This window comes from Grus americana, chromosome 2 (assembly GCF_028858705.1).
Source record: "Grus americana isolate bGruAme1 chromosome 2, bGruAme1.mat, whole genome shotgun sequence".
Classification (NCBI taxonomy): domain Eukaryota; kingdom Metazoa; phylum Chordata; class Aves; order Gruiformes; family Gruidae; genus Grus; species Grus americana.
Genome location: NC_072853.1, coordinates 18,212,895 through 18,239,652, shown reverse-complemented (window position 1 = coordinate 18,239,652; position 26,758 = coordinate 18,212,895). Strand labels below are relative to the sequence as shown.

Sequence of the window (26,758 nt, the reverse complement as noted above, 5' to 3'; positions counted from 1 at the left end):
AAAGCTAACAATTTTACAGTGGCTCGCTTCCAGAATGTTACATAGTGTTCAAGGCAATTTGGACTTGTTACTGTTGGAAGAGGAATAGGAGACTGCTCTAAAGTAAAACCTCTTTAAATCTTCCTTTAACATTATTCATATCATGAAAACAGGTATAGTTTAAAATATAAATTTGACCTTTTTTCTGTGAACAGTAGTGATCTAATCCCTTTAAACTGAATCTGCAATTATATAAATAGAATTATGATCGTGCAGTCTTCACTAGCTCAGCATGACCTATTTGGGTACAACAGAACAAGAACCTTCCAGTGATATTGCCAACTAGAAAATAAAATGGATTTGGAGATTTCTGAGTTGGCATTATTCTGTACTAGTCTACATGGATCCAGTACTCTAAAAGAATTTTTAGATCTTTCCTTTCCAGAACCCAAGACACAATATTGAGATTCCTATATGTTTATAAAGATCAAACAATAGAGATGCTTACTTTGTAAAGCCATGCAATGTAAATTAATATGCCAACCAAATTCAGATATGTGAAATTATGTTTTCCTACATTTGAACATCTTTTTAAAAAGAATATGCAATTATTTTTCCTTTTTCATCTTAATTTTCTGCATTCTTCTGTTTGTTCTTGATTCATAACACTTTGGTTTGAAACACACAAAATCTTTTATTTTATGTTTATCTTTTAGGAATGCCCAAAAAAGAAATAACCTTCAACAGCCAACTTGTTCTCACATAAGAATGTCAAAATCTCACCTTGATATACAATATGAAATCCTTGTTTATTCTGTGAGTAATCACTGTGAAAGTATAAGCTGGTTTCATGAGTTGTGCTGAACAGAGAGGCGGGTAGCTGAGGGCCACTTAGTCTCCCAATAACAGTGCTAGTTTCTGAAGATCCACTCCTAACTTCTAAGTAATCATGTATGGTCTCCGTTGAGAAATTCACAAATTGCAAATGGACACCTGAAAAACATCATCAGTAAATAAAAGCCACCAGTATCAATACCAGGAGGGAAAATAAAATATGCACATTTTACACTGACAATATCAGAAAGTAATGTAACCAGTGGGAATGCATGTGTTACGCTCTCAGATGCAGTCCATGGAATTCAGTTTGAAGCATTTTTTCTCCTCGGGCATTACTAATTCTGAGAGGCTGGCAAGGTAAGAAATGCTAACACTGAAACAGTAACATGATCTAAGGCATTGAACGGTAGGTTATTTATATGCTACTTTTTGGCAAAGTTTGTTGTTTGTGCATGTAGGGCAAATTTCAGTTCTGAACATGGAATACATTCAATTTAGTTAAATCTTTCCTCTTTTCAGTTGCATAAAACAGTTTCCAGTTCTGTTAAAAAAATGCTTTGTGTGCCACACCGGGATAAAAACAGTGACAGAATTCTACCCCATAGAGCGCTGCATTTCAGTTGTACATAAACTGATCTCTCTCAGCTTATATATATATTTATATATGTATATAAAAATAATGAGGCACAGTAAAAATATGCATATAATATGGATTATATATATTGTAAAGGTATGTAGATTGAGAGTTTCTGCTCCTTTAAGGGTATCTGGTCAAGGATATTTTTCAATGAAGCAAGGGAAAATAAGAAAAGGAGGAAGCCATAAACAAGAAGATATGGGACACCAACCTGAGGGAGGCAGTGATGAGAACCAAACCTGGTCAGTCACTAACTGATGAAGCTGAGTGAAAGTGTGAGAATGTTTATTCCAGTGAAGTTATCTGACAAGGGACAATTGGGAAACCATGAAAAAAGGGGGAAACCAGAAACCAAGATATATAAAGACACAGACCTTACAAAACAAACATGGAGCCAATGACAAGAAACAAACCTTGCCAGTCACACTAATTGATGGGCTGTCAAGAAACTACAGGCACAACTTCCAGGAAGGTCAATCTGAATTTCGCAACTGGTAAGATTGTAAACCAGGGGGAACCTGTACTGAGAGGGGTGCAGGAACTGATAGACCTATACAACGCCCTGAGGGGATGCACAGGGGAAAGGGGAGCAGGGAGGAAGAAAGACAATGGTAGGAAAGGGCATAAAAGGGGCTGGTTGTGTGTAGAATGGGGTGGGTCGGTATGTTTGTCTGGCTGAGCCCTGCACCTGATCACCAGTCTGTTCTATCATCTCATATCTTCTTATTAAATCTTTTCTTAAATATGTCTTTGTGTAATCTCACTCTCTATTTCATGTGTATGTGTGCTGCAGGGACTAAGTGCCAGCTACTGATGAGACCCGTATCTGTGAGAAGAATATGGTGCCAGATGCTGGAGTGAAACCAGGGGTGTGGGTGCCCCTGGCTTGTGGTCCAAGATACTGGAGTGAGTGGAGGGTCTCAGTGCCAGTTACTGGTGAGACCAGGGGGTGGGGGTGTGTGTGTGCACGTGTGGTGAAAACTGGTGCCAGCTGTTGGAGTCAGATTAGGGATATGGGCACCCTGCAGCCTGTGGTGTCAGCTACTGTAGCAAGTGAGAGGCCATAGCTCTCTGGATTTCTAGGGAGGGTCCTACAGGGGCTCTGAACAACCTTATCTAGTTGATGATGTCCCTGCTCATTGCAGGGGGGTTGGAGGAGATTACCTTTAAAAGTCCTTTCCAACCCAAACTATTCTATGATTCTACAGACCTTGTGCCCAGAATGCCAGCTAATGGGAGGACCAGTGTGAGTGGATTGGAAGCCAGCTACTGAGGTTAGAACAGGAGTGTTGGTGCCCCTGGCCTGAAGTGAATGTGAGGGTCTTTAACTTCCAGCCACTGGGGTGGGAACAGTGTGTGTTCTCAAAACAAATTACTGGGGAAAACAGGGTAAGTGAGGTGAGTAAGGAGCTCAGTGGTGGTGGCTGAAGCAGGATGGTGGGTCACAGCCTGTATGCCTGGTACTGGCTGCTGGGAGGACAAATGCCTCTGTCTTTCCCAGTCCCAGCCTGTGGCATGGTGTACATGTATCATCTGCTAACAAACCTCAAACTGGACTAGCCGGTGAGTAGGAAGGCCTTGGGTCCAGGCCAGGATATCAGCCAGACAGAAAGTCCATGCTGATACACTCAGGGGGACTTGCAAATGTGGAGTGCATGAGGAACAAGTGTGTGAACACTGTGTTGGCAGTGAGCATCAAGCTGGACCAGCCAGCGAGTAGGGGATCTGTGAAGCAGGTAAGGGAGTGCAAGATCCAGACAGGAGTGCTGGGAGGACACTCAAGGGATCTGCAAATGTCTATGTGCTTCTGAACCTAGAGAGTGTTGTGTGTTTGCCTGCACTAGTGACCTTCTGTCTCTGCCAGCCCAAGAAGAGGAGGGGACTTAGCTGCCTGTGCTTGTGTTTTATGTGAGCCCTGTAAGCAGATGCTGTTGAAGGCAGCACCTTCTCTCTGGCAGTCTGTGTGCCCAGCCATGTCAGTGTCCTCTGTGAGTGCCTGGGCTCAGCTTCGTTACTGTCTGAATCTGCAAATGGGTAAATGGAAGTCATGTCCCTCAGCCTGGGCAGAGACCTTTGTGTCCCTGGGCACCAGGCCGGGCACCAGTGGCTGGGCAGGAGGGTCCTGGGCTGCAGTGCCTGGAGGAGGTGGCTGCACTCCTTACTTCACTTAACATATATAGTATTTTTGAGTCGCAAAAAATGTAAATGATATTATCTAATCTTCACTCATCAGTACCTCTCCCACTAAACATGCAGTCCAATTATTTAATTCTCATATACACAGTGTGCCATATGATGATCTCATTGACAGAAATTTCTGATTATTTGATTCAGTAAGGAACAGGAAGGTAGCTTACTATGCATTAGCAAGTTCTCTCTCTTTAACCAGGTGATGTATTACAATGATTGTGTGGCAGGATAAGAAGAAAATGCTCAGCAGCTGAGTAGTTATAAGGCTCTTTTTAAACATTTTCCTGTTTATACATATTTCTATATAAGCTACAACAAAGTAGAATTTGTATTTTGTCTGGAGTTAGTGCAACTATGGAATGATAATGGAGTACTTTCATTAAGAAGATGATTGAGTCCCACTGGTGTTTCTGGCAAAGACAATCAACATGATTTCATATAAAATTGAAAGGAAAAGATATAATGTCAGTTTAATTATTGAAAAGTCATGAATAATTTTGTAACTCCTAAACTGTAATAGCTAAATAGTGTTTGTCACTGTCTTTTAGAGCTTTCTCCCCAGATACCATGTAAAGTTTATGAATGGTTTTCTGAAGCATGTAACATTTTATATGCTACAGGAAAAAGGGCTGGCGCATAATTAAATGAACATTACATTTATCATTTCTGTCTCTCTTTATCTGAAGATAGTCTATATGTGATAAGAAATCTTCTGCTTTTAAGTGTCATTCTTTGACTTTGCCAGCCTTCCAAATATTTCCTACACAGAGAATCCAGTTTATCCAAACTTTGCTCTTTCTCTATCCATTATATTTGTAGGCTTGGCCTTTTATTTGATCCTATGAACTAAACACTTGCTCAAAGTTTAAGCTGTCATCATTAATTGCCACCTCATGCTACCTTACTGTCATTTTTTTTCTGTTTCACCTACTTTGTTCAACACAAAACCAGCTCTAATATTTTTGCCCATCATTCTGCTCTCTCTACTCTACTGTCTTTCACTACAAGTTCCTGAACAATACCAATCTTTCAAAGTATTAATCCTTTGCTCAGCCTGTAGCCCCTGCCTCTGTTTCTCTCAGACTTCTGCTTGTTAGACTGGGTTTTTCTACGGTTTTTTGCAGTTTGGACACCCCTCTTGAATGAATATTTCATATATTTATGTATAGAATCTAACCATAAATCTCAGAAAGAATAGCAAGAAATTGTATAAAGTACTTTTGTAACTTGATTGCAATCAACATAGTGTCATTGGTTTAGATTACACCATTAGGTAACATAAAGTGGAAAAGCTTATGGTCCATAACTTTTAACTGGGAAAAATCTTATTAGAAACACTTAAACAAGTGAAAGCCTATAGAAGGTTCCCATGATGGTTTTTTGAATTTTTCTATTTACTGCTCAGAAGAGCTAGATGTATGTACCTCCACTGGACTAGAACCACAGCATCAGAAATCCAGTTTTAACCATCACTTTTTAAAATGTCTTTTTTTTTTTTTCATTTTTACAATGAATTTTCAATTCAGTTTAAATCATATCCTGTTTATAAATGGTCAAAAATGTCAAGAACATTTCAATCTGTGCAGTTTTAGTTTTCTTCTAGGAAAAGGAGCATTTAGTTTTCCTATACATGAAGACTAGCAGGGATCTGCATGGGAGCTGAAGATTCTAGACAGCATTATAATTCATGATGAAACACTTGAAGCTGTAACATCAAGCTGTCTAAAATTCAGGTAATGGCAGAATTAAAGTACCAATGCTATTTCCATAAAATGCTAATACCAAAAATCAGTTATTGACTTGAATATTGTGACTTTTGAACAAAATGCAAACGTAACAATTAGGTTCTATACAGAAATTCTTATACTGACATAACGTATTTCCCACAGAGAGATTCTGTTAAGTCAATGTTACTGAATGTTTAATATTATTCAGTTTAAACAAACCATGCACAACAATTGGCTTTCATTTAAGTAAGTGAACCAGGCTCACAGGATTTATAATCAAAAAGATCACAGAAGTTATTTTAAAAAGAGGAGAGGCAGAATCTGAACAGATGCAGATGGGAAAACTGTTTGGGATGTCACATTCAGTTACTGTGGAAGACCCAGAAATTCTGTATCATCAAGTAAAGATGACAGAAGATGGCAAGTATAAAATAGAAAAGTGACGCATGTATGAAAAAAAGGCACGCCATTCAACTAGCATATAAAGAAAAAAATCCAAGTGCACGTGCTCCTACAAAAGTTTCACAAACATAAAAAATCAGATAGGCCAACACTCTTGGCTAGCTTTGAATAAAGATTTTGCCATGATAGATATGTAAGATCCACTCAAAGTTGCTCAAGGGGTTAGCCAATGTAATTGAAATGCTGGTATTACCTATGCAAAATCATGGTGAATGAGAGAAGTTCTGGTGACCAGAAAAAGTCTGAAGATATGTCCACCTTTAAGGAAAGAAAGAGGACCTGGGCAATGGCAACTGCAGGTTCACTGCAGTCCATAGAAAGATTACGGAACTTGTCTAATTGGAGGCAATTTCCAAACACATAAAAGACAGAAAGGGACTCAGGAGCAGTCAACATGGATTTATTAACAGAAAATCACAGTTAATCAACCATTATTTCCTTCTATGATTAAATTGACAAAGGGAGAATGGTGGATATAATACTCTCACTCTGCTATGACTTTTAACTTAGTCTTCTATAGCATTCTCATCTGGAAGCTGAACATATATGAACTTTAAATGGCTTTAAACTAAAAGAGGGTAGATTTAGATTAGATGTTAGAAAGAAAGTCTTTCCTGTGAGGGTGGTGAGACACTGGAACAGGTTGCTCAGAGAACTTGTTGGTGCCCCCTCCCTGGAAGTGTTCAAGGCCAGGTTGGATGGGGCTTTGGGCAACGTGGTCTAGTGGAGGCTGTCCTTGCCCATGGCAGGGGGGTTGGAACTAGATGATCTTTGAGGTCCCTTCCAACCCAAACCATTCTAGGATTCTATGAACTTGATGAATGGAGAGGAAGTAGGTTAAAAATTAATGGAACTTCAAGGCTCCAAGAGTGATAATCAGTTATTCAACATCCAGTTGGTAGCCAGTAACAAGTACAATATTCTGTGGGTTGATATGGGACCTTACACTATTCAATATCTTCATGAGAGACCTGGATAATGAGAATGCATCCTCAAGAAATTTGTGGAGGATACTAAACTAGGGGATGTGGATAACATACCAAATGGCATAACTTCTGTCCAGAGAAACACTGAAAAACTTGAGGGCTGAGTAAACAAACCCTTCTTAAAGGTTTGCACAAGAAGTGCAAAGTTCTCCATCTGAAGCACAACATCCTTATCTGTTGGTACAGGCTGGGAATTGATTAGGTCAGTAGCAGCCCTGCTGAGAAGGATCTGCCAGTCATAGTGGACTTGATCTAGGGTTACTGACAATTTTGCTTCTAGTGGGAAGTTTGACAACTTTGAGTGGGAGGCTTCTAGAGGTCCCTTCCAAGAACATTTCTACACTGCTGTGATATTCACCTAGGAAATGCAAAGAAGCTTAATGACAAAATAATGGACCCAAATGTAGCTTTAATGTCTTCTAAACTGATACTGACTTGGTTTGAAATATTTGTGCTATTTATTTTTGTAGGATTTATGACCTCACAAAGAGAAATCAAGCCTATCAAGTTAGAAAATTGTGCTTAATTCTAATTAAACAACTTTGTCTTTATCAGACTTTGATAACTTCTATAAGTGAATTATAATTCTTTTTTTTTTCCCCCAGGAGAAATATTCACAATATTTTAAAATCTATGTTCAGTGTTTTGAATTCATAAAAAACCCAATAAATTTAATCCGTGAAAGAACACATACCAAAACCAATAGGCAGCTTTATTGTCCATGTGCAATCCAAACTGCTAGGATAGTTGCCAGGAAACCCAGGGCTGAGGATCACTCCGCTGAAGTCTGACATGCCACCACCACATTGTGCTGCAAAAAAACCCAATTTTTCAGAGGAGTAGAATGAGCTAAAAATTAATCCAGAAAATTTAAGATCCTTCCATCATTAATAATATAACAACTAGGTTTGTATTTCAAAAAATACACAAACATTCCTTTACCACTAAATGTATGTAACAAAGTAATTTACAAGCAGGTATTTTAAAAATACCTATCTACTCTGAATTGACTTGGTTTTACTTTTGGGGAGACATGCACCTGAAAAGAGAATACATGTTTACTCTATACTCTATGTGAACCACCCTTGTGAACAGGCAAGTGGCACACTTCAGTTCATAGCAACTTTGTCACAATTCCACATTAGTTTGTAAAGAAGCATCTGAATAATATAAGATTAGTAACATATTTTAAAAAGGTTCTGTACTCAAAACATTTCAAGAAGCCTTTTAAAAACTGCATTTGTATGCTACTGCTCTTCTGAAACAAAGATAAACAGAATTAGAAAATGTGCACACACACATATTTCCAGAAATTGAAGCGAATCCATGTTTGAACTTAATTTTAATTTTTTTTCAGGCATGACATCAGTCAATAAAGTAATTTAAACTTCAATATCAGATTTCAAGATGTTAATTATAGTAAATACAATTTTGTTGAACAGTTTTGTCCAATTAATATTTGCTACAAACTTTGAAACGCAATTAAAAATCATGACTTGCAAAAAAGAAGGAAAAAAAAGGAAAAGGAAAAGAAAAACTAAAATTTCAATACAACATCTTTGTCTTCAGAATTTACCACAGAACAGCACAATTGTTATATCAGACTTCCTAGACATATGTTAATGCATAATGATGGAAACTGAAGACTAACTCCTGAAAAAATTCTTACAAATATCTGAATCTTTTTGAATATTTATAAATGCTAAGCTGAGAAAGCTCAGTACCTCATAGGAGGTTTTTAACACCTCACAGGATTAAGAACAGGATTATGTGAAGCAGCTCAAGAGGATAGATAATCTATCTTGAAGAAAAGCAAAGTATAAAATCTTTAATGAGATCTGCAGCATCCTAACTTTACATATATTCAAGATTACGAATACAGATAACTTTTACTGTTAGGGAATCCAAACAAAAGGGCATTTTTATTCAGTGAAAGAGAATACAAATAGAAAGAGTTTTACATCACTCACATTTATTATCACATCAAGAGAATATATTTAAATGTACTTCAGGTGTTTCATTTGGAAGAAGCACTGGAAGGCTTCATATTAAAATGGTCATGTATATAGTTTAATTTGAAAAATAATGTATCTTCTTAAATTGGGAAGATATGTCTTATGTTGAATTATTAGAGATGAAAATGTAATGCTATTCCTATTTTAGTATTTTCAATAATAGTCATCACTCTGCTCTGGAAATGATTCATAAATAAATTAACTGTGTTTGCAAGGGTCTCTGGAGGTCTCATCATTGACAGTGATTTGATGATAGATTCTGACTAGAACATATTTCATTCTTTCTTCTTCTGATTGGACATTTCAGAAAAGCTTTCCCAAAATAAGTGTGCAGTATAGTTTGAAAATCTGCATCTTAATTTGGCCATTTTCACTTTTAATTAAGTTCTTCCAGTTCCCCCTATTCTTTCCCCTATACATATCTCTTACTTCTGAGTTCTCTGGCTTTCTTGTTCTGACGTAGTTAAGAAAGTTTATGTATGCTGAACATACCTAAACATATTGGAATGGGATAATTCCATCTTCTTACTGGTCCAGGCATACAGGTGATATGCGAATGTCCCTAAAATGACACAGTATTTTCTAATTCATATAATAAAAAAATATACAATATATATCACATCATTATTATCTCAACAAAAATAATTTTTAATTTAAACCATCATCAAAATATAAAAAACCAATAAGGTTTAGCATTTATATTGTACACTGTGAATTGCATTATACCTTCAATATACCAGAGAAGACTGTAATCTTAACTATGTGACTATTAGCACACTAGAAAATTGTAGCTATGCCCTTACTATTCTTTCTAACAGTATAATAGTATCCAGCTGAATTCTCTAATACCAGCTTTAGTGTAAACCAAGGGTCTAGAAACTAAAGGTCCAATTGAAGCAACTTTTACATAGTATTGATTTGCATCATTTGTGGAACATAATAAAAGATACAAACTGTATACATCATACAGTACTGACTTTACATCTTAAATTTATGATATGTATTCTAAATGCAGTCCTTACCCTCATCCCCAAAACAGTTGCTTAAGTTGCCAAAAGCTGAGATATTTAAGGAATCTCTTTACAACGTGTCCCTTTACAACAGATGAAATGTTATGATTTCAAGGCAATCTGTTACAGATAAGTTCCAAGACCCACCAGAGTGACACTCTGTGTTGTTCATCAGCCTCATGTAATTGTAATTGTCTTCCAGAGACAGCAAATTAAAATGAAAAATCTCAGAGAAAACTGTACTTGGGGGTATTGCAAAACCACATAGTATACACTTGAAGGTGATATCCTGACTTTAGAATGACCCAGCTGTCAAGCTGCAAGGTGTGCCCTACTCTTACACCAGTACCTGATGGCAGCAGTGGGCACACCTCCCACAGGTGGAGGAGCTAAGGAGGTAAGCAGGTTGAGGAGTATCAGGGAGTGTGAGAGAGAGATAGACTACCGGAATTGCATCCTACCTTCCCTGGGACAGGCCCAACAGGCAGACAGGATGCATGATACCAGGATTCCCTATCATCTCTCCACCTGGCTGAACACAGTGACTTAAGGGACAGGGGACAATGGCAACAAGTTCCTGCCTGGTGGAGCAGGCATTTCTCCTCTGTGACTACCCACCTTCCCAGGTGCCCTTGCATAATAAGTATGAAGCTCTGCAAGTGGAACCAAACAATGATGAGGATAATGAGGTTCATCTAACTTGGAGGAGTTGCCAAGGTTAAATCGACCTATGCCCTATGTCAAAACTGCTTCCACAATGCAAAAAAAAGATGGATCATTGTCATAGGAAACTCCCTTCTGAAGGGAACAGAAGGCCCAATATGCAGACCAGACCCACTTCTTTGGGAAGTCTGCTGCCTCCCTGGGACCTGGGTTAAAGATGTGAAGAGAAAGCTTCCTACCCTGGTACGTCCCTCGGATTATTATCCATTATTGATTTTTCAGGTAGGCAGGGATGAAGTTGCAACAACAAGTCCAAGGGCAATCAAGAGCAACTTCAGGGCCTTGGGATAACTGCTTAAGGGATCAGGAGCACAAGTAATGTTCTCTTTTATTCTTCCAGTTGCAGGGAATGACCAGGGGAGAAACAGGAAGAGTCAGCAGATCAAAACCTGGCTCCAAGCCTGGTGTCACCTGCAGCATTTTGGGTTTTTTGATCATGGGTCAGTCTACACGACACTGCTGGCAAGAGTTGGGGTAAACCTGTGTCAAAGAGGGGAAAGGATCTTTTCACAGGAGTTAGCAGGGCTCACTGAAAGAGCTTTAAACTAGATTTGAAAGGGGAGATGGATAAAACTAAGCTCGCTAGAGATAAGCCTGGGGATGGCACGCCAATGTTTGAGGGGTGGTGTGCTAGCGAGGTCCTTCAGTCTGCCGTCTCTGTAGAGGTAGGGGATGGAGATCCATGCGACAGCAAAGAAGCAAGAGTTATTGATGTGCTAGAAATCATGGAAGCTCCTGAGAATGGTCATACAGGAATTAGGGCTTCTCCTTCCCAAAAAGGTGGTAGGATCAATAGCCCAACTGAAGTGCATCTACACCAATGCACACAGCATGGGCAACAAACAGGAGAAGCTGGAAGCCATCGTGCAGTGGGAAAACTATGATATAGTTGCCATCACAGAAACATGGTGGAATGACTTGCACAACTGTAGTGCTGCAATGGATGGCTATAAACTCTTCAGAATGAATAGGCAAGGAAGGAGAGGCGATAGGATAGCCCTGTATGTTAGAGAGTGTTTTGACCATCTAGAACTTGATGTTGGTGATGGAACAGTCAAGTGTTTATGGGTAAGAACACAGAAAAGGCCAACAAGGCAGATAGTATGGTGGGAGTCTGTTAGAGACCACTCAACCAGGATGAAGAGGCAGACAAAATATTATAAGCAGCTGGGAGAAGTCTCACAATTACTAGCCCTTGTTCTCATGGGGGGTTGGGGAAAACTTCAACTTACCACACATATGCTGGAAATACAATACAGCAGAGAGGAAACGGTTTAGGAGGTTCCTGGACTGTGTGGAAGACAACTTCCTGACACAGCTGTTGAGTGAGCCAACTAGGGAAGGTACCCTGCTGGACCTATTGCTTGTGAACAGAGAAGGACTTGTGGGTGATTTAATGGTTGGAGGCCATCTTGGGCATAGTGATCATGAAATGATAGAGTTTTTGATTCTCAGAGAAGTAAGGAGGGGCGTCAGCAGAACTGCTGCCTTAGACTTCTGGAGGGCAGACTTTGGCCTATTTAAGAGCCTGGTTGACAGAGTCCCTTGGGAGGCAGTCCTGAAGGACAAACGGGGTCCAGGAAGGCTGGGCATTCTTCAAGAAGGAAATCTTAAAGGTGCAGGAACTGGCCATCCCCATGTGCTGAAAGACTAGCCCATGGGGAAGAAGACTGGCCTGGCTGAACAGAGAGCTTTGGCTGGAACTCTGGAGAAAAAGGAGAGTTTATGACCTTTGGAAGAAGGGGCAGGAAACTCAGGAGGACTACAAGAATATCATGAGGCTATGCAGGGAGAAAATTAGAAGGGCCAAAGCCCAACTAGAATTTAATCTGGCTACTGCCGTAAAAGGCACTAAAAAATGTTTTTATAAATAAATAAAAAATGTTTCTATAAATACTTTAGCAACAAAAGGAGAGCTAAGGAGAATCTCCATCCTTTATTGGGGGCGGGGTGAAACATAGTGACAAAGGATGAGGAAAAGTCTGAGGAACTTAATGCCTTCTTTGCCTCAGTCTTTGATAGTAAGACCAGTTGTTCTCCAGTTACCCAGCCCCCTGAACTGGAAGACAGGGACAGGGAGCAGAATGAAGCCCCCATAACCCAAGTGGAAATGGTTAGTGACATGCTGCACCACTTAGACTCACACAAGTCTACGGGGCTGGATGGTGTGCAGATGTGGCGCTTAGGGACATGGTTTAGTGGTGGACTTGGCAGTGTTAGGTTAATGGTTGGACTTGATCTTAAAGATCTTTTCCAACTTAAATGATTCTATGATTCTAGTAGAAAAAAATTGATAGCCATTAGCCTGTTTGTTCAACCTTCATATAAAGAGAAAAATTAGGTTTTCTTGTTAATTCTCCTTATCTATTCAGAACCTGTAGCATTTGAGGGAACCAAGTATCTGTAAAGCATCCAGGGTAACTGTGAATAGTTTAGTCATCAACCTGAAACCCATTTTTTCTCTTCTAGAAGAAAAACAAACACACTTTCTCCATAGTGCAAGTAGGCGTATCTGCTCACTGCTAGAAGAGAAAAAAATGAAGTGGCAAAGTCATACTGTATAAGTCAGAAAACAATATGTAGGGAAGAGATTTTACATGTCTCTTTGCAGTCTATACTCCAATATTCTTTAGATTTTTCTTTGTTTCAGCCATTTACTGCGTCTTGTCTGTTCACATATTTGTACTTAAGTATGAAATTAAAACAAAGGAGAAAAAAAAAAGACAATTTGTTCCCAATGACCGGCTAAAATCAGGCAACATAAGAAGTAAACCTCAATAGTCATTGTCAGAGATGAAATCACAAACATTTCAGTTATTCTTGTAATGCTAGAAGGCTGCAGGCATATCTAGGAACTCTGTCTTGAAGAGGAAACTGGGATACAGGTCCCAAATCCAAACAGCAGTTGAGATCTGGAAGCAGACAAGTTTATGTAGTTTCTATCACAATACATAAACTGCATCCTTTTAAAAAATATTTTTTAGTCAAAAAAAAGTAATTAAATTTCTATTTTTGATGCAGTACCTATGACCCCATTATTTAGGTCTTCACAGAATTATGTAATATAAATGTTTGAAATTATTAGTGTTTTTAAAACTTCAGTTAGTCTGACACTTATCAACATGTGTTACAGGCCAGACTGATGTTAGTGAAGAAAGAAAGGCAGGTAAGTTATCCTTTTGCTATTTTACTCTAAAGTTATCTATAACTCCATTAGTAGTTAATCATGTGCTGTTATATACAAAACATTTTCTCCCTTTAAGACTTTTCTTTTCACTATGCATAAGTAATGTGATTGTTTTCTCTCTTCGTATGCCCTCAAAGAGCTCAATAAAGTAGAGACTGTAGAGTATGCAGTCACACATGAGAAAAAAACACAGTTGCTGAAAATAGCAACCTATCAGTTGGAACCTTAGTCCTTTTGGGCAGTGTCTCAGGTGGAAACAATACTCAGTTTTGGATTTGCTTCTACAGTGTAACTGTACAATTTTTTGAAAATATTTTCAAGGCATTTCTTGTAGGCAGACAGATTCCTACTGGTTATATATGCTAAGTAACTCAAAGAGGCGAATTAGTCACAATCACTGCATTGCCCCTAGTTAGACCTTTGCTAATGCAAGAGCATAGTAAATTTGCTTGGCAAAAATACACCCATTTTTGAAAACCTTTTTGGATAAAACCCCCAGTAAATTACTGCAAGAAAATAACTTGACACTATCTGATTTACTGAGAAAAACAATTATTTCCTTTCCCTTTGTTCTTATTCCCCCTCTTCACTTTCTTTTTCCTCCAGCACATACAAAACTGTTTATAATTGCTCATCAAGGGATTTAACTTAATTTGCCAACACTTCATAGCTCAGCTATGAATACCAAAGATGTCATCAATAATAGATAACAACTTGTAGTCACTAATGTAGAGGAAGCACAGAGCCATACACTTCTGATGGAATATTTGGATAGTTGCTAATTTAGTATTTGGAAGCTTATCATGTGTTCATGACTCCTGAAGAGTTCAGTGTCCATTTCATATTGACAGACTCAAACATAACCATGTTGAAGAACTAAAATGAACCATTTGATATCGGAAACTTGGCTCACCTGAAGAGAATAACCTTGATCACACTGGAAAGATACTACATCTCCAACCATGTATCTGTCTCCAATTTTGATCCCGTTGCTTGGGGTCTGTGGTTCAGGACAAGAGTCCAAACCTATAGCTGTGAAAAATTGAGAAATTCAGGCATTCTAAGGAACATAAAATCTGTTCTTAGATTCACATAGAACTTCTGTGTACACTGTACATAGCCACACTGTACTGATTTGTTTCAGGAAGCTCTTGGGTACCAGCAGTTTGTCTGTGGACAAGCAAGTGGTGTATTGTTTTGGAGCCACTGTTATGTGGGGAGAAAAACCTTCTTTCCTGAGTAAAGGAAAAGGAAAGCAATAATCAGTGTGGCAACAAACACTTCCCAACAATCTGCAGTCTCAACTCAGTCTCTTCACAATTTCAACTATTTCCTGGCTCACACTCATCCATTTCCACCTCCAGTCTCACCCCTAATTACAGCCTACCTAATTCAAACTGGGAGCCCCCTCACTTTCCTTTCCCAGCATCTGTTCAGGAGAAAGCTGGCCAATACCACGCCAAGCGCAAAACACAGGAAAACCAGTGCAAAGTGTAACTGCATTCAATCCTTCACAGGTCTGACTCTGCTCTTCCATTCATGTACACACACACGGCTAAATATTTACATCAAATTTCACCTAATCTACTATTTTTAATGAAGTATCTATAGACTTATAACACCAATATTTCAAATTTCTGATTGCAACAGAGGCTAGTTTGCCAAGAGACTGTATGCTTTTTTCATGGTCATCAAAAAGAGAAGTAAATAAATTCTTCTTCATTGGAATATAAGCATATGTGTAACATTAAGTACAAGCAGCTCAGTTACTCTCTTTGCCTACGGTAAGAATTACACCCTAACTATTTGTGAAGCCAGGACTGTTAAGCAACTAAACATCAGTATAGGGTAATAGGGAAATTTTGTGGGATTCAATAATGGCACTACTTCAATATACTATCAACCTCTGCATGCTTAAAAACTTAATAATGTAACCGATCACTTCATGTAAGAATCTCATTAAGTAAAACTTACTATTTGAAGACTCTTACAATGGTGTATTTTTATACTATATGAAAGCTGAAAGCTAACAGAAATTCTAAGGAGTTTATAAAGCATGTTTGATATATCAATAATAGATTTCATTACCATAATTTTACAATAATGTTGTATTATAAAAATGCAAAAATAAAAATAAAAATTGAATGCCTGGCATTTAGAAAGAAGATATTAAACTGATAATCTAGTTTGTAATTCTTGTTCTTAAAAATGTATTGGGTGCATTAAATTTTATATAAAACTATATTAAGAGAAAAAAAAATATTTGAACTAAAATAATTGGAATCTACATTTTATTCATAGAAGTAAAACTCAGGACCATGACAATATAAACATCCTGCTATAAAATGTAATCCAATCCTAAATCAGAAAAAAAACCTTAATGCCTTTGCAGTCCTTATTTTTTCTGTTGAGAACAGTAATGAGAGGAAAAAATATATTTTTTTGCTGTAGGTATCTGTTAATGGGAATCAGAAATAACTGATACAGTTCCACAAACTGAACAGTTGTATTCATTACTGTTAACTTTGTAATTGTTTTTTTAATTTTTATTTTTATATTTTGGTGTTAAGGAACTTACACAGTTTAGCAACAAGATGTTTTCCATGATATTAAATACTGGCTCGCATCACTTTGTGCGGAAAAGAATGTTGCTACTTCGAAAAAGTTGGCATTTATTTCAGGGTTGTCCCTGCAGGTTCACAGAAGAAGATGTAATGTTCCTCTGTCTATGACAATAATACTTCTGTATATATTGATCACACATGTACTGATCCCATAATGATCCCATATTTGCCATGTAAGCAAGTATTTTGCAACCTGTTTCTACATAACAGAATATTTTTATCTTACAAATTCTTACTTCTCTCAAACTACAAACCAAAAGAATATCTACACCATGATCCAGCTCACATACAAAGTACAAATGCAAAAGAACAGCAGTACTTGGCTTACACAGATGAATGCTTATAATCTATTTTGAACAGTTAAAGAAAGAGTTAGTAGTTTTCAGTTTTCAATTACTGACACCGGCTGAAATGCAAAACCTAACTATGTGAGTACTCAGGCCATGCAAAGTGAAATGAGTTCATTTAAATGCCTTTCTTGGAGTAGGTATCTTAAGAGCTCAAACCAGATCACAGGTATTCATCCTATTGTGCTCTCACTTCAATTAATAAAATAATGCTTGGGAAAAAATACAGTTTGAATGTCTACAATGTCTTTCAACAAACTGAAACCTAACAGGGTTTGCCATCTTCCCAGCTGAGGGCTAGTTCAGAACTTGTGTCTCTGGAGTGTCATGATAGTTATTCAGGTGAGATCATAAATGTATTCATAAACTGCACTCTGTTCATTATTGACTCCTTTGTGGTGCATGACTAGTTCCTTGAACAACATTATACTGCTGTCGCATTGTAATGTGCTAGATTTTTAAACTTTCATGACCGATGGCATTAGAAAGAAAAGAGATTTTAACACAGGCATTCATTGAAAACATACTTTCAGTATCTTCTAATTTTTAGATAAGAATAATTGTATATAGAGGAAAAGAAGCTATTTGATGCTGTCTAGCCCTTCTCCAACAGCTCCTATGGCTCTAAATATAAAAACCTACCAATGAAAATTTGCATAATGCACTCTGGGACTACACAAGCCTTAAAGTAATAGCCCTTTTTAATTTTTAAAGTTATTACTGTAATTTTATGGAAATTTATGATGTTGGAATTATACATTATACAGTTTAAATACATAGATTTCTAGGGATTCTTTTTAGAGTGAAAATTATTGTTTACTAATTTTGAATAGATATTGAGTATTGTACAAATTATGTATGAGGCAATCTTTCAAACTCCACTAATCTCAAAGAATATTACCCCTACTTATACAGCATAATCAATTACCTAATTAGCAAAACTTTAGTTATAGAAAATGAGGACTAAATTAAGATTTATAGTGGCATAAAACATATAAACATTATGTAAGTATTTAACAAACCATTCTCTGGTGCTCTTTGTTGATGTACATCAGTTGATGCAATATATTTTCAATGCAATGTATTTTCATATTTAAGGTACCATTAGAATACATAAACTGCATGTTATGAATATAATAAGAATTTAAGGATTCAACAAAGAACTAAAAATATGCTGGAAAAAGGATTATTGATAAGACCACTATTCAGCTTTGGAATACGAATACTTAGTTCCTTATGTCAAAGTATCATGTACTTGGTCTTAAATATTTCTTCAACAAATAAAGTTCCTTTTGTTTTATTTTATCTTTAAGATAAGCCAGAACAGACAGCTTGAAAAACCTATTGATAAAGGATAAAAAGAGATATTGGAAATTAAACAGAATGAAACATTCTTACAGAAACCTGTTGTTGAGATGAAAAAGTGTTCATTTTGGTAAGAGGGGTGCACTTCCTCTCAGACTTGTGTCTCCTAGAATACGTGAAATAGACTTGGAATATGCACTACATATTGAACAAAAAATGTTCATGGCTAACTCATTTGAAAATTACTTAATAGAAATATTTAACTCTGATTTGATTTTCAATGATGAGGACTGTGCACCGATATTTCAAAGGCTAAGACTTTAATTTAGCTGACTCCTCATGCTGGCCTCTGTCAGTATAGGCTCCAGTGAAATGCAATAAATGTATGAAATACCGACATTAAAATGTGGCCATTACTTTCTATTCAGTGTCTCTAAAAACATAATCACAACTTTTAGAGCAGGAAGTGTTGTCTGAGAGTCAGAGATGATCAGGATAACTGAGAAACGCAAACTCTGAGCAATGCATTTCTGGAGAAATTTCAGTAGAAATACAGCAACATTGTGAGTTCTGGAATCCTGACAAAAATTCTTGTCTCTCTCTTGCAGATAACCACGAGAGACAAAAATCCAGAAGATACAGAAGACACATGTTCTGTTGTCTTACTTCCTAGCAATGACAAGAAAGTATTGTCCCTTAGCTTAATCTCCTGTATCAAATTCATGATTCAGCCCAATGCAGAATTTTCCATAGTCTCTTCTTGGAAAAAAAAAAAAAAATAAAAAATTAAGCAAACAGATGATCGCTTTCTCTGGAGATATTCAAAACCTGCCTGGATGCCATCCTGTGCAACCTGCTCTAGGTGATCCTGCTCTAGCAGGGGGGGTTGGACTAGATGATCTCCAGAAGTCCCTACCAATCTCTGAATCTGTGTAAAAGAAAAAGTAAATCATAAAACTTTCCTCCCATCCATAGGTAATAGAGACTATGTCTGTCTTAGTAGTGGGAATGTAGTCATGGATCTATGGAACGAAGCAGCTGGTGCCTAGGTCTCAAGATCCACACTAAGTGCTAAACTAAAGGGTTTTATTATTATGAGCTTTAGTTAGTCTGGTCCTATAAACTGATTGTCCATCAGTGGCTGAAGGCACTAGCTGAGATGTTGAAGTACACACTCCTACTTAGTTTTGTGTGATGGGAATCCAGATTGCATGCTCTGAAACCGTGTTTTAGTTCTGTGGCGTGAGTCAGAGAGTGCTAAACAAACAGGGATACCTAATGCTTTACATTTTTCCACGTTTATGTAATTATTTTGCAATTTGCAGTATAGGAATTTAGTTACAATGTACCTCTATTTTAAATTTCAAAATAATCTTGACAATATTTTCTATTCTTTTTTTCTTATTAACAATTTATAGATTGTGCATTCCACAGATTTTATGGAGTTGTTGTGGCTACTTAATCCTATTCTGTAATTTGAATACTTTTAATTATACTTTGATAATTCCTACACATGCATAATAATTTACATTTATTTTAGAGCATATGTTTATAAAATATATCACATATCACAGAAAATCTTAATTCAGAAGTCATCATAGTTTACTGTCCAAACTCGATTCTTGCCACAAATTTTTTGCCCTTAAAGTTTACATTTGTTTCCAATACAGATTACAGGTTTAAACATTGTTTTGCAATTTCCTCACTCCATCCCAAAGTCTATATGATGTTTTAATTACATATCTCTATTGCCTACACATGAAAAGTTACTAAGTCATTAATCTTGTGAAATAGTGTATTTCACTAAGCTACTGGTTAAATGGGTATCTATTTGGGGGACATCAATATTATTTCCTGAATCACAAATTTTCAGCTTATACTTTGGGTTTATACATTCACACAGAAAACATATTACATTTGTACTGATTCACACATAAGCCCTTGTATAAATCCATACACAAATATATAGCTATTGTTCTTGGCATGGACAAATACTTTAAATGATATACTGTGAATTCTTTATGTATTTAGAGGTGAAAGTTGTACACCAGCAATACACTACACATTTCAGTTATTTGGGCATGTAGGAATACACAGATGCATTTTCACTTTCACTGGATTCAGTCTCATTTTACTTTGTTTTCATAACTTTCTACAGGTTTTTTCCCCTCTGAAGTTGTAAGCAGCTGAGAGAGTATCTGCATTTCAAGGAAATGGCAGGATAATTCTAACCTATAATTAATGTTTAGTTATAGACAAGCGATCAGGCAGCAATTTTGCAAGGCTGTGTTCTCCGACTGGGTAATCAGGCAACCAGAGCATGGGATTTGCATACTGTAAAACTAACAAGAAATAACCGTGACACAATTATGCAGATCAGACACCAGAACCAATATGAGCACAGGGAACTGCACAGCTGGGAAGGAAAAAAATATTAAAAAAATCTGCAACAAAATATTAGTGATTGCTAGAATTCCTGTCAGTCAGCTAAGGCAATCTCATTCAGAGAGAAAGTATGTTTATAATTATAGCCTTTTCCGCTGGTGAGATACTCAGCAATAATAAAAACATTTTAAATAATTCTGCTGTGTTCTCACCAACCTGTGAGCATTTGTCATTAGTTAAGAAGCACAGCTGCTATTTTCAGTTTATTCATTCTCTCATTTTCACTGAGAGTGACTACTGTTCGTGTCCTACACACATATATAAAATACATACTCTATAGTACATATATGATTGTATTGGGCATAATTTGCAGATTTTGGCAGGGGATGGTGGGACGTGGGGCTGCAGGGGCGGCATCTGTGTGAAGAGACCAGGATCTGTACTGGACACAGCCGGTTCCAGCCTGGACACAGTGCAGGACACAGCTGCACCCACCCGAGGAGCTTGTGGTGCCTCTGAAAACCCAGTTAAGAAAAGGCAGTAAGCACCAAGAAAAGGAACAAGGCCAGAGCAAGAGGAGACCTCAGACCTCACTGAAGGAGGACAGAGAGAAATGCAAATTAAAGGTAAATGCAAGACAAACTAAACTTCCCAGTCCTTACAGTACAGGTTTCAGGCCTGATCTTGCTCACTTGGAATTAAATGAGGATTTTACCAATGACTTTGAAGTAACGTTATGTAGCTCATTATGTGCAATAGGACTGAATATTTCTCTTTCATATAGGTTAGGTACATCTGATCTCTGGAACCAGTAAGCTTTCTTAATTAATTGAACATTTCTGCATTACCTGTATACTCAAGATGAAATCCAGCAGCTGAAACACTGATATCAGACTGAAAATTTAGGTACAGATTATTTGATGTGCTGTTGAGAAGTGGAGGTATGGTTGTTCCTGAAAAGAGAAATCAAAATATTATTGAAATGCACAGAAACTGAACTCAATGCATACGTAAATGTGTATGTGGATAAAAAGAGAGAAAAAGAAAAAGGGGGGAAAGGAGGAAGAGAGGATGGGAAGGGGAGAGAAAGGTCGCATAACCAATTCCACCATATTCTGTCATCATGGATGCTATCAAATATCTATCCCTATAAAAGTTTCATTACATTTTCAGTGCACCGCAATATCAGAGACCCAAACTGCAGGCACCCAGGGAAGCAAGGTCTAATATAAATTTATATTACATACTTTTATCCACAAAAGGAGAAATATTCACTAGGGTTTTCATAAAAGCAAGAGCAAATCCTGTAACTGGAATAATTTCAAATGTAACAGTCAAATATATCAAGCAGCTCTGAACATATTTTGTAGGGCTATTCTTAGAAATGTGATTGATATTTATTTGTGTTTCAGCACAAGACAAGACAACAATGTTCTTGTCTGTGATCTCATTCTGTACACATGAATGAAGTAGAATAAAGGAAAACAAAACAAAATAAGAAAAAGTAAGGCAAACAGAACTGTCTCAGTTATCTAAAATAAGCATAAAGAATGCATCCTTTACTTATGTACAATTTCAAGAGGCATCTCTTTTAGAGGTCTGTATTTCTGGACCTACTATAAGAGTGGGCAAAATATGAGATTAATAGCTATCTACTTTGGGAGCCTCTGAATATTATCTCATTTCTAACGTTTTCAAATATTCAGCTTTATGAAAGCCCACTAAGAGATGACTGATTAAAACAGAAAGAATACTACCTGTTGTTAATTATAGGAGAAACACACACACACACAGACATACACAGAAGAACTAGAAAGAGCTGTGTGTTTACAAAACAGAGTTGAATCTGTGACACACTTATTGTAAAATCCTCTCAGTCACCTGAATAACTTCCAAGCCTTGGAGCATTGTTGTCAGCACCATCGTAAAAGTCTAAGGAGTCCCAGTTGTGTTCTGTGGCAAAACTCACCACTTGCACCTATGAAGAAAAATGTGAGGTAAAGAACATGAACTTCTTTCCCTGTGTATTCAAGCACAAAGGCGACTGTAAATTGTAGCCTCTGTTGCTTTCAATCATGAAAAGTTGTGTCTTGCTCTCATTGTCCAAGAGAATGGAAAATCATCATCAAGTGAATAAAATTGTGTTGCGATATTTTTTTTATTTAATTGCCAGTTCAGACTTCTAAATCCTGTGACCCTTAGTGACAACCACGTATTACCTCTGACGAGTCACACAACCATGAAAATCATCTGGGTATAGAACATGATTCCCTTGTTTGGAGGACGTTGAGGGGAAGGCAAAACATGGTATTGTCAATTACTGCCGGTTCTTTGTGATTGTCTCTAGTTTATCCCAGGCTAAAACCAGTCCCACAGTGATGCACACTGCTTCGTCTATCTTGCCATGTTCAATTCTACCTCCAGGTAAAAGCAACCTCCTGTGTCTGATTACCTTCATCATTGACTCATCTTCTGAGGAGGAGCACTCACCGGCATGCTACAAGCTAAAGGCAGAACATTCACTTCATTCCTTCCAGAGGTGACAACATCCTTCCACTCACAAGGAGGTGCAAAGTGGTAAGCAGACAGACTGCAAGTGGGAGGACATATCTGCTCTCATATAGTGAAAACACTCCCCATGAAGTAGAGAAATGCCAGGTTCCTTTTCCTGTTTTGGAGGGGAGAGGGTCTGGCATTTTTCTGGTTTAGTGAAATAACTCTTTAATGAAAAGCATTTAAAGAGTGACAGAAGCACTGATGAAACCCCAACCACCCTCGAAAAGGGGTAACTTAGCCACTAAGTTAGAGAATTATGCTTCTTTTACTGTTCTTCCACCTCAATTATTCTTCCTTTTATTTTTTATTTTTTCAAAATTGAATAGCTTCAACAGAAGAAATAAACACCGATTCCAGTACAACTAGGTAATGAAGTTATTTTTCTAGGTGAAATATATGACTTGGAACTTCTAGGTAAAGGAATGTTCAGTTTGACAACCTGTTTCTTGGATGGGGTCCTTAAACATTGTACCTTGTTGTAGGAATTGGTCAGATACTATATATTTTTATATATACTATTTATTTATTTATTTATTTTTAAAAGTGAAGCAATGGAAAGGCCCTGACTGTTAGCATGTTTTAGATACTTGGAGAAGGCCCACTGGATCTGGTCTCTCAGAAAACTTTAAGACATGGCTGTTTATTTTTTGGTTCACAAGGGATTTAGGTGAAACTTACGGGTGTTGTCTCTGTCAGGAATATTTCTGAAGACATATCGAATTGGAAGTGCAGGTACCTAGGAAACCTTCAGAACAAATTTCAAATTGTCTAATGATTTTTATGTGTTTTCAGGGACAGATTGCTGCTGACTACATTTTTTATATTTCTCATAAAACACCTAATTTAAAACATCTATTTTAGTGCAACCGATGCTAGTTGCCCTAACCTCCCCATGTAGTCATTAAATAGACAGACATACCTTCAGGCAGTGATTCAGAGCCAGAGTCTATATCAGATGTTTTGAATTATCTACTTGAGGTGCCTTTCTGCCTTAACTTTATAAGGTACCATGGTACATTAATTTCCTGATATAAGGTATTTAAGTTAAGTGCCCGAAGGCAGGCTTTTGGTGCACGCTTCATATTTACCTAAATCTACTTTTAAATGTCTGCTTTTCAATTTGATATGAGACAGCTCAGCATTTACATCTGATCACTCTGTTTCAACAAATTCAGCAATGTAATAATACACATCAATAGTTGTTACACCTAAATAGTTTAAAATTCCATCTACACATTTCACAGAGGAATATGCACTGTTGACACATTATTTTCATCTCCTTTAAAGCTGGGGAAGTGTCTTTGTTACTTTGAGGGAATAAATATTGGTCAGGAAAAATGTCCAGATATTTTATGCATTTACATAAACACAAAAGCATTAGCTATCACAGTATCTTGAACATCCGCACTTGCATGCATTCTCATTTTGGACAAAATCAGTCACCCAAGTTTTCAAATGTTGCCTCAAGTAGCTGATTTTCACAGTAATGATTACATTTTTATGTATGTATATTCATTTTTTTTCTTTCCTATGAAGTGAAAAAACCAAAACCAAAATTATTCTGATGCTTTTTTTTTATGTCATTAGTAGATATAAAGCTAAGCTCAGTTGTTAAAAATAACACAGTAAAAATGGTATGATGACTTCTGATGTATACTCTGTCTTAATGATCCTGTATCAGCTGTATTCAGTTTACGACACCAGAGACTTTATCTTTCTCAGACCTAGCCCTGAAAATCAGACAGGATTCAAAGGATGAAGCATGAATATCACACTTCATGACTATCCTGCTTCAGTGACAATATTAAATGTTCTACAGATCTAATTACAATCATACAGGTATGCTCGTTAATCTGCCCTGTTGTCATTACATTTATATAAGTACAAATGAATAACTTATTCAGTAACTGATAATAGAAAGGACGGATGGTATTCACTATCTGAGCAAAAAAATATTGGTAGAACTAGGAAAAAAGCAAACAGTAAATACATCTTTAATAAACTGTCCACAATGGTTTTCCTGACTTTCATTATTAAATCTTTACCTACAGAAACTGAGCTCTTTATTTATTCATTTTCTGCAGTAGTTTATTTTGAACCAAGGATAGACAGAGAAAACTTGCTACCATGGTTTCTTGATATGTGTTTTGCTATGAATTTAATCAGATGATGCTTAAAAATCCTAATTTATTAAACTCAACTGTCTTTCCAATAAGCAGATTTCTCTCAGTTTCTTTAGTGAAGTCTGAAGAGTGAGATATACATGATTTAGCTCAATGGATACTTTCCTGCTCTGTGTTCCATGAAGTTCTTACTCTACATTTTAGTAAATGAGAATTCTGACAGTATTTTAAAGGACCAATTCCCATCACATGTTGAAACATACTGAAGCATCTTTATATCACAATGAACTTCCATAAATAATGGCATTTCTAGGAAAACATACATAACCTGTCCATGGAAGCAACCAACTTAATTGCACTCTGTTAGAGGAGATTTATCCATTTTGGGAGAGGAAAAAAAATCACAGGAAAGCATCTCTATTTCCTCTGTCTTACAAGGAATCACTGACCTATTGAAATAACATATTTTAAATTATTAATGATTTTCCTTTAAGTAAAAAGTCACAAGTGTATCTTTTAAGATTTTTGTAAATCTTATCATTTTAACAACTGCATGAATAAAAAGTTTTGCAATAAATTCCATTGTGAGAACCATTACTGAGATGGAAAAATACATGAATAAAATGATCTTGTCATGCTCTTGCATCAGGAAAAACAGTTTTAAACATGATGATAACAAGCAAATAGCAAGTATACTTACTTGAATCCCAGCTCCCTCTGGTACTGTGATCTTCCACACACAATTCAGATTGTTGTCGTAAGGCTCAGGGTAACCAGGAGACAAAATGGTCCCTTTGCGCTTTGTTAAAATTCCACCACAGGGCACTGAAAGGAAATGCACAAGGCAAGAAAAGAAATATGAAGCTTCAGAAGTGAGAAAAGTTATTATAAAAGCTTACACAATGTTCAGCATACCATGGCTGAAAACTTTTGTAAATTTTGTTGCATTAAAAAACTTATATTCGCCTCAGGAAAATAAAATCTTGTCCATCAAAAACCTTCTTTTAAATGACCAAAAAAGAATAAGTAAAAATTAGAACTATGTCAGTTTTCTGTCTGACAGAATCATGCTTATATTCCCCCCCTTTTTTTTTTTTTTGACCTTTAACAAAGTGAAATACATTCCATTGTCTCCTAGCAATCTTCCAACAATAAAACATTATTTCTAGGGGCTAAGAATTGAGTTTGAACAGTTATGTATTGTATTAGTATAAAAGATAAAAATGTGTCATTAAAGAGATACATTCTTTCTTAATATTGCTACTTTGTTGTTGTCTAAATAATTAATAGCACCACTCTCAACTCCTTGACTGTCCTCTTTCTTTGTGTGCGTTATCGCATTACAGACTATGGATCTATCACATTAGTAAAGAAATTGCTAAATGCTTGCAAGACTGCATTCATCATATCCATGCCCATGGTTTAATAAAAGTGTTATGCGTGATACAGGACAGAGGCATTCAGTACCATCAAGTTTCTCTTCTGAATTTTCAACTTGAATGGATCTTGTCTAGATCATTAGATGCTCTAACAGGGACAAAGAATGTTACAGCTTAACCTAGATACAGATATTCTGGTGGTATTTAAGAAGTTAAAGGAAAAGATTGATGAGATGGTTTATCAAAACCATTGGAAGCTCATGTATCACTTCTATGCAACTCGACT

General features: G+C 36.9%; 1 protein-coding gene across 1 annotated transcript in view; it reads right to left on the bottom strand.

Moving 5' to 3' along the window:
- CSMD3 (CUB and Sushi multiple domains 3) overlaps window positions 1-26,758 on the bottom strand; it is a 721,079-nt gene that overhangs the window by 114,791 nt on the left and 579,530 nt on the right. Inside the window, exons 36-42 of the mRNA XM_054816701.1 lie at window positions 25,794-25,918; window positions 22,296-22,392; window positions 21,263-21,367; window positions 14,667-14,785; window positions 9,326-9,395; window positions 7,513-7,629; window positions 763-972 (exon numbers count right to left, since the gene is read on the bottom strand). Of these exons, the coding sequence (XP_054672676.1) occupies window positions 763-972; window positions 7,513-7,629; window positions 9,326-9,395; window positions 14,667-14,785; window positions 21,263-21,367; window positions 22,296-22,392; window positions 25,794-25,918 (843 nt within the window). The remainder of the gene's footprint in view (window positions 1-762; window positions 973-7,512; window positions 7,630-9,325; window positions 9,396-14,666; window positions 14,786-21,262; window positions 21,368-22,295; window positions 22,393-25,793; window positions 25,919-26,758) is intronic.